This window comes from Branchiostoma floridae, unplaced genomic scaffold (assembly GCF_000003815.2).
Source record: "Branchiostoma floridae strain S238N-H82 unplaced genomic scaffold, Bfl_VNyyK Sc7u5tJ_374, whole genome shotgun sequence".
NCBI classification, from domain to species: Eukaryota; Metazoa; Chordata; class Leptocardii; order Amphioxiformes; family Branchiostomatidae; genus Branchiostoma; species Branchiostoma floridae.
The window spans coordinates 6757-15761 of NW_023365818.1; the positions used below are offsets into that span (position 1 = coordinate 6757).

Sequence of the window (9005 nt, forward strand, 5' to 3'; positions counted from 1 at the left end):
CAGCTAGCAGTGTATGTGTGTTTATCATAATAACAGTGAAGCCATACATCCTTTACGAACACATGGGGGAAGGACAGAATAATGAATACATGAGACTAAGGACACTGTACAGTGTCTGTGATGTTACCTTCAAAATGCAAGCTGCATTGTTGATACATTTGAATGAAACGCTAAAGTTACCGAGTTATAGATTTAGAAATAGTGTGTGTGTGTACTGTGTGTGTGTCTGTCTGTTTTGTGTGTGTTTTTATGTGTGTATTATTATGTGTGTTTGTGCTTGTGTTTTTGTGTAGGCGAGTGTACGAGTGTGTGTGTTTTGTGTGTGTGTGTGTGTGTGTGTGTGTGTGTTTGCTTGCGTATGCGTGTGTGTGCATGCGTCTGCATGTGTGTAGTAGCAGTAGCAGTTACGGTTGTATTTCTGCATCTTTCCGCTAGGAGAAGTAGAGATACCAAGAACAAGATCGTCCATCATCCACCGGGTCGGACACTTCATCTTCGTGAGCGCCGTCGTCACCCCTTCAGTCCTGCTCTTCTGGCGCGGCAGTTTCAGCCTCCTGGAACAATACCTACCCGGAGAGGAGTCTGCTCGCCCATGGTTGGCTCTCGCTATCGGCAGCCCTGTTGTTCTCCTAGCAGGACTCCTACAACACCACATGACGAGGTTAGGACGATGGATCAGAGGCAAAAGCTACTTCTTGTACCGATTGTTCGTTGGCGCGTATTTCTACGTGGTGGCGTTTGCTGTAGTTGCCCAGTGGGTGGCACTTTGGGACTTACCTGTATACCTCATACCACAAATGGACAACGCGAAGGGACAGGGTATACGGGCAGTACTTGCCTTTGTTATCATGGTCTTCCTTCGCACGGTCGGGCAAGGTAGGGCGTGCCCCGTTGATGCCTCCTTCGACTGCGATCCCGAGCCTTTCCGAATTCCTCTCCGATTCCGCACGGACAGAGCCGAACGCTGTTCGGGAAAGTTCGTCCTCGACGTCGTGTTCTCGCTCTTTGTCATAGACCTGATCACCGTCCAGAATTGGGCGGGAACCTGGAGTCTGCTCGATTACGCCGTACTCCCCGACGACCCATGTCTGTCCTCCTGGGTCTCTCTGGTGGTAGGCTACACCCTCCACCTCCTGGTAACCGCCATCCAGTTTCCCCTATACACAGCCTCCAAACGTCTGAGAGGAGAAAGACTAGACGTTTACAAGAGACTGGCGATCGAGGACACGTTCGGCCTTGTGGTGAATTTTGCCGTGAATAACGTATGGAGGGGGCTGTGGGGTCTCTACGACTGCTACATCCTGCCCGATCAGCCCTGGGAAAGTTTCTGGCTAACTCACGGAGTAGGCGCGGCTGTGTGCTTCCTGGTTTGTGCGGGAAGTAGTATGGGAAGGCCCGCGGTGACTGTAGACGGGGAGGCCGGCGACGGGACGGGCCTGCTGCTCAACGTGTTCACCGGCATGGCGGTGAGTTTTCTTTTCTGCCTTTGACATTATTGCATTTCTTTTCACAGGCCTAACCAGATGAATTGCTATGACCTGATAGGCTGACACATTCCGCTAGCCAGCTGTCTTGCGCGAGCAGTTATGTGACGACGTCGTTCTTGACGTTGTAACAATGAAGTTAACTACAGCCTCCATAGCAGGCTCTCTCGGCCTTTAGTCGTCTTTTTTGGCTAAAACACTTTTGCTGGCCATTTCAGTTTATACGGGTCGCTTGTACTGCTGGCCCGTAGAAAATGGCCAGCAAAAGTGTATTTTGGGCAGAAAAAAGGTCCAGAGAGCCTGCTATGGAGTCTGAAAGTTGACCAGATGTAACTTCGCTGTTTCTGCAAGAATTGGTGTTCTTCGACGACTTGTCCCTGTGTTACCTCAAGATACACTGGCTATGTTGTTTAACTGTCTAATTCTACCAAAAGTTGACTATTGTGATGTGGTGTGGGGGAACTGTGGGAAAGGTCTGTCTGACAAGTTACAAAAGCTACAAAACCGCGCAATGAGAATCATACCTGGTTTGTCGTATAGGTCACATGTCAACAACGAACACCTGTCTGCTCTTGGTTGGAAAGACCTTGCCTCACGTCGTAAATTGCACCTTCTACAAACTGTCTATAAGTCAATATATAACCTGTTACCTGTGTATCTTAACATATTTAGCAGAACATCAGAATCCCATAGCTATTCCACCAGACATAGTTTAAACCAGTCGTTGAGAATTCCGAAGGTTAAGCTAGAATCTGGGAAACGAACATTTGCATATAGAGGTGCAGAAAGCTGGAATGCACTCCCACTAACTGTGAAAACTGCTCCATCTACACAAACATTCAAAACACTGTGCAAGAACGTTGTGTGACCTCTGACCTCCACCCTCCTTAATGACTTGGAACGGAAAAGGATGTGGTTTTGTTTTTGTAATTATGTAAATATTGTATTGTATGGATTGTTATTTGTTTATGTATCCAGGGCCTCCATGAAAAACAGTGTCAGCCACTGATCGGAGCATACCCTGGTTAAAGAAAACAGAAATAAATAAATAAATAAATAAACGACATTTACGCTACCAGTTTAAAATAGATTCCTGTTACCTGTACATTTTTATGAGACTGGTACTGGAATCGTGTCTACTATTTGCTGTGGAAGACGAGAGTCATTTTATCTCTAATTGTTCTTTTATGATGATATAAGAAACCAACTATTTATGAGTGTACCCAAAATACACGCTTACTTTCTACTCTCGCCTATTTGCTGTAATAGGGACCTGGAGTGATGTGCTGCCAAGATCAGAACGATGCGAGGGAGGGCGAAACACACGAGGCAACATCAAATGCATAAGGAACAAGAGCTATCTACCACTCAAAAATCATGACCACAGCATGTCCAGAACTTGAAATATCAAACCCGGAAGTTCCACTGCAGTACCATACCAAGCCGCTAGAGTCATTTTCAGGTCTCATCAAGACCTACCCACATATCAAATATCAATACAATCGATGAGGGCGAGTTATGGTGGTCTTCTACACACACACACACACACACACACAAACGCTACAGAAATTATAACCTTCTTGGCGAAGGTAATAATTTGAAATGAGAAGTAACGACAATGACGCATCTGGTACATACAATCATCATGCAAATTGGCACATCTTTATTGTACAAACAGTTTTGTAAAACGCAAGTTGTCGGAAACAGTGTGATTCATGCTTAATCTCATTTGCATGAAACCATATGTGGCTTTCAGTACTAATATACATATCTCAAAACGCCAAACGTTGAACGTTAACGGTGTGGCTCCAATAATTATCAAAATTGTGCTTACAACGATCAAGCAAAACAAATAGAATGTCCATTGTTTAGTTGAATACTGCAGTACACCGTACTATAACCTTTGTACCCATTGTACATACCTTGTATTCTTGCGATTCATGTAAAAGATATTGATAGAACCATTTCTACAAATGTAAAGAAAATCCTGAATAAATTATGGTATCATTTCATGGTTATAGGGTAAGATTTATGTCCAACTGACGGTCTTAGCTCTTTGTTTATGACAACTTCAAAATTGTCCATCATGTAGTTTTCTTTTAAAATGTTCCTAAAAAACTTAAGAGGTAAAACTCAACAACACTTTTGTACTGAAAGGTCTAAGCGATTGCACGATGCACAGCAAGCTAACGATCTACACGCTACATTCACTTTTTGAAAGCTTTGGTTGATTAAAAACAATTAAATCGTGAAGAATATATTTACATAAACATTGCACTCTTATTGTCACTGCATTTGTGATGTATTGAAAAAGCAGTCTCGTTTCATCAAAGTGAAATTTGTGACTTAGACATAGAAATATAAGTTCTTTGTGGCTATTGATAATGAGTTAGCGTTAGTTCTATATATGTATATGTGTGTGTATGTATGTGTGTCACTGTGTGCGTGTGTGTGTGTGCGTGTGTGTGTGCATGTGTGACATAATGTTTTGTTGTTGTTTAATTCTAGTACAAATCTCTTACATAGGTATAGTAGTTATCTCTCGTCATCTTCATTTTTTATCAAAATAATTTTTCTTATATTCTTTATCATTATTTCCTTCCCATCCTTTGTTTCTGGCAGATACCTTTGTCGTGTCTGGTTAGATGCCTAACTGAAATTTGTGTTACAACCTCGTCCTTATTGTCAATGATAATCTTAACACTGTGGGTACAGATTCATGCTACTAACGATGGCAGCCAAGGACAAGTTCTGAGTCACTCGTTTGAAGAGGAATTTCTCAGTGCAATGTATTGTTTGTACATTGTGAAGTTTGATGTTCTGAACAAAATTCTTATTTCTGTGTCACTTAAAATCTCAGAGTGGGTTTTCTGAGGACCGTCCGTTGTATGCTCGCCTTGGGATCACAGTTTGTTGGGTTCTGATTCGTGTCATGGGTACAGCACCAACTACCAATGGACGATTTTCCAATAACGAGCGCCATTTTGAAATGTGCTCCCGCGAGAGTACAGCTTGGCGAGAACGCGCGTTAGTTTGCACCAAAACGAGGACGGGGATGGACCAGGTTTCCATCAGTCCCAAATCATGGCGACGCACACAGCCAGTCGTTGTCCGTGGTGAGTTGAACTCCTCCAGAGTGAGTTGAACTCCTCCCTTTCACGAGAGGGGGATGTTATTGTTGACATTTTGGGCGATATCGGCCATTTTCAGTCCATTTTCTACAATTGCTACAAATTTGTGGACCGAGGCAGGCGTAACTATGCCTGCACGGTTGCCTCTAACGGAGCGGGTATTGTCTGCGGAGGGCCGGTGTCTTGGGTACCCATGTTCTCGGTCATCGCGATGTTGACACTAGCACTAGCACTAGGTTCTTTCTTCGCCGCTGCGCTTTTCTTCCCTTTTCCACCCTTCCCTCCTGCAGGACGCTTAGCCGCCGACTTCGGCCGCCCGCCGGCACTGCCAGGTTTGGACTTCTCCGCTTTCTTCTCTTCTTCCAGCTTCTTAGCCAACAGAGTCTCTGGCTCCTTCTTGTTCGGATCTTGATCGGAGGTGTTGACGGAGGCCTTCTGTCGGAGCCTCTCCATGGTCTTCGGGAAACTCCGGAGCTTGTTGTTCGAGATGTCCACCGACTTGATGGACGGGAGCTTCGTGATGGTTTCTGGGATACCCTCCAGCATGTTGTCCGAGAGGTCAAGGGTCGTCAGGGACTTCATGCGCCAGATGTCCCCCGGGAGGGCCTTGATGACGTTAGCCGACAGGTTTAGTACCTGTATGCGGTACAGGTACGGCATGTCCATGGGGATGGCCGTCACTTGGTTACCGGACGCGTTCAGGACCAGAAGGGACGCGAGGATGTCGATACGGTCGTTAGGGAGCTCTGGAAGCTGATTGGCTGACAGGTCTAACGTCGTCAGCTGGCTGAGCGTGCCGAAGTTGTCGGGAAGAGACGTCAACTTGTTGTTGGAGAAGTTGAGGTACTGCAAGGACCGCAGCTTGACAAGCGATGGCATGAACTCCTCGACTTGGTTGTTGGACGTGTCGAGGTGCGACAGGTAGGCAAAGTCGCCCAACTTTGGCGGGAGGGCGGTGAGCTCGTTGTGCGCCAGATCTAGGTGCTGGAGCTGCCGCAGACGGTGGAAGTTCGCCGGCAGGCTGTTCAACTTGTTGTTGCGGGCGTTGAACTTCTCCAAGAAGCGAAGGTTGCAGATGGTGGTCGGTAACGTCGTGAGCTCGATGTTGGAGATGTCGAGCTCGGTCAGACTTCGGAGATCGTCGCCGATCCGAACGATCAGCGACTTGTTGTCTCCGGCCACCCTCGTGGGAAGTCGGAGCGGGTTGCCGGCGACCTTGAGGCAGGTGAGGGAGCGAGGCGCGGTGAGGACGGGCAGCTTGTTGTCCGATACGTCCAGGAATGACAACGACCGGAGGAAGTGAAACGGCTCTGGCAGCGCTTCCAGCTTGTTTCTGGACACGTCCAGAGCGTCCAGGGTGCGAAGCTTCCTCATGTTGGTCGGTAGGGCGGTGAGGGCATTGTGGGACACGTTCAGCCGCGACAGAAGTTGATCGTCCCCGAGGGTGTCGGGAAGCGTCTCCAGCTTGTTGTGCGAAACGTCCACGTTCTTCAGGTGTCTCAGTCCTCCGATCTTTGCAGGCATCTCCTTAATCTCGTTATGGGCGATATCGAGAACACGCAAGGAGACCAAGCTACCCACTCCTTCCGGAAGTGACGTCAGTATGTTGTATGACGCGTTCAGGCTCTCCAGCTTTCCCAATCCTGCGAGCCTCTCCAGCGAGGACAGCTGGTTGTGGGACAAGTCCAAACTGACCACAGAATCCGTCTTACCGAACTTTGCCGGCAGTGACGTCAACTTGTTCTCGGAAAGGTCGAGCACGTGGATCTTCCTGAGGTTGTGAATCTGGTCCGGAAGTTGCGTTAGCCGGTTGTGGCTGGCGTGAAGAGTGACGAGGCAATGCCTGAGGTTGCAGATGTCGTCGGGAAGAAAGTCTAACTGGTTGTGGGACAAGTCCAGGAACTCCAGGTACCTCAGAGTGCCGATAGTCGGAGGGATACAGTCCAGCTGGTTGTGAGAGAGATTTAAGGACACCAGCCTCTGTAGCTTGTCTAGCCCTTCCGGGAGGGTGTGGATCAGGTTACGGGACGCATCGATGACGTTGATGGAGCAGGTTCCCTTGGCGATGACCGCCGGCAACGTTCGCAGCTGATTATTGGACACGTTGACGGACGAGTGCAGTTTGTAGATGCTCTTTGGTAGAGTCTTAATGGAGTTACTGGAAGCGTCAATGTAGGTTATGGATGAAGACGATCCGATGTTCTTTGGTAGGGTCTTTAGTTTGTTTCCCGCGGCGTTGATTGTTGTTAAGGCTGATGCCTTGTGAATGGTCTTTGGGAGGCTCTTGATCTGATTGGTGGAAGCTTCGATTGACGTCAGGTACTTGAGCCGGGAGACGGATCCCGGGATCGCGCGGACGGTGTTGTTGGTGACGTCCAGGCTTCGCAGGGACTCCAGGCGGCCGATGCCTTTCGGTACGCGGCGTAACCTGTTATTCTGAGCGTCCAGGTACTTCGTTTTCATCGCCAGCTCCTCGTTTTCGTACACCTCCTCCGGTAGAGCCTTCATGTTGCACGTGGAGAAGTTCATGCGGATGTGCCCGTCCGACGTGTCCATGAACTGGAGAACCGTCCTGGGTAAAGACTTGATGACCGACCCCGGGCCTTTCGGAGGCGGGGGCTTGTCTTTGTCCCTTCTGCTGCTTCCTGATCTTCGACTCATCTTAAGGTCTTCTTTCCTAGTACGTTTTCAACAGTCGTCACGAAGTCGCCATTTTGGATTCGCGTTGCTAAGCACGTGGGTGTTTTCGTCAACGTCTACAGTTGCTATCGTCTTGCAGACGTACATAGGCGAGGATCTGGTGTGCTTTTTTCTGGTCTGAGCTGTCCTAGTTTTACCGAGACGTGATGACGCACTCAGGTTCCCTGGCGTTTGTTCCTTGCTGCCGACCCAGTGTATTAATCCTCTCGGTGAATCGCACCTGCCACAAAAAAAAAAAAGAACAAGAACAAAATGGCCGATCAGTTTCCACAGAGTAAAGGTATAACGTGCCGTGAAGATTAGAGAACAAATCCCTGCCCTGACCCCCTCCCCACGGTTTACTGATAACCAATAGTATATGTTACGCTTGGTCGGCCATGCATAGACTTTGGAATTGCGTCACATGGGAGCTGATATTACTCTCCAAGCAGAGGATCGGCCTCTGCTGTGCTTTTTAATCGCTTTTAGGCGGTTTTGTCGGGATCTTATTTTGTTTCATGTTCTTCAAGTTCGACTGGTGGACGTGAAGAAAACGGGACCAAATAGAAAGCCTGATAAAAACGCCCAAAACAAGCAAAAACAGTCGGAGCCGAACCTCTACTTGGAAAGAAAGCTGATGCCGCATTAACCGGCAAACATGGCATGAGCTTTGAGCTCAAATGGAAATCCCACAAAAGATATTGACATTTAGAAGACGTGAATAATTGATTAATGGCCCCAGAAACAGGCGATTGAACAATGGCTATGATACAGAGGCGAATGGCGAACTGCTCTTTGTCATGCCTCGGGTCAGCTGGATGAAAAAAGAGAAGAATTTGGCCAAATAGAGACAAATAAGTTGTCACGGGATCTCAGTCAGTCTTTCGGCCGGTCAGTTCAGTCCTAAAACAATATACTCCGACAAGGCTATTATTCGTAACTTGGCCATAATACCCTATTACTATTTGACCAGGCCGGAGTTTGGTAGAGACTAGTGTAGATAAAGAATAGCCCCATCGCGATTTCACAACGTTATTTTCCATAGACTCTTGTACCTCACAATTTCAGGGTATTTAACTGGCGTATGTTGAAACAGTGCTCATTTGTTCTTCTTCTTTGCTGGGTTAGGAAAGTAAATTTAAACACTCATTCGGCACCGCCTAAAGTGCAGCAAAAGTAAACAATGTCCAACAAATTGTCGAATCTCTGTATCAAAGGTCCCTCCAGAGTACAGGCGCCATTATGTGGTTAAATATTAAGTTTGTTCGTCAGTTGCATTAATATTAATCATGCGAGCTAATAGGAAAATGATGGACTATATGTGGACATAAGTAATCTTTATGATGGAAAAGTGAGTGTTTGCTACGATGTATACAAGGGTATAAGCATTTTGTAAATGTTTGTGGGGTTTTGACCGATTTTGTGTAAACAATTGCAAGATTAAAATGTTGTACATGTTTTGAAATATCACAGAGAGATTCTGAACTGCTTTTATTTGCAAAGGTTAGAATCTTTTATAACGACTTGATTTATTGCATGACTCCTGGGTTACAACCTTTCAAAATAAATCATTGCACGATATTGAACTTTACCATACACTTGCTCAAAATTGTCAAAATTTGTACGTTAGAAAGTTTCTATTGATAAAGACATCAACTGCCATAATAATATGCCGCGCTTTGACATATAATGATGAAATGAAATGACGAAT

General features: G+C 46.6%; 2 protein-coding genes across 2 annotated transcripts in view; one reads left to right on the forward strand and one right to left on the reverse strand.

Annotated features, from left to right (window-relative positions):
• The window catches only part of LOC118408717, a 3121-nt gene extending 608 nt beyond the window's left edge, over positions 1-2513 (forward strand). The window contains exons 2-3 of the mRNA XM_035809570.1: positions 436-1466; positions 2463-2513. Coding sequence (XP_035665463.1) covers positions 436-1466; positions 2463-2513 — 1082 coding nt within the window. The remainder of the gene's footprint in view (positions 1-435; positions 1467-2462) is intronic.
• Positions 2514-3034: 521 nt separating this feature from the next.
• Positions 3035-7532, reverse strand: LOC118408716 (leucine-rich repeat protein lrrA-like). Its single transcript, XM_035809569.1, has one exon. It carries the CDS (start codon positions 7274-7276, stop codon positions 4742-4744), a length of 2535 nt encoding a protein of 844 aa, XP_035665462.1. The 5' UTR covers positions 7277-7532; the 3' UTR covers positions 3035-4741.
• Between the last annotated feature and the right edge of the window lie 1473 nt (positions 7533-9005).

Coding starts and splice junctions, on each gene's coding strand:
- LOC118408716 (XM_035809569.1), bottom strand. CDS start 7,276: ATGAGTCGAAGATCAGGAAGCAGCAGAAGGGACAAAGACAAGCCCCCG.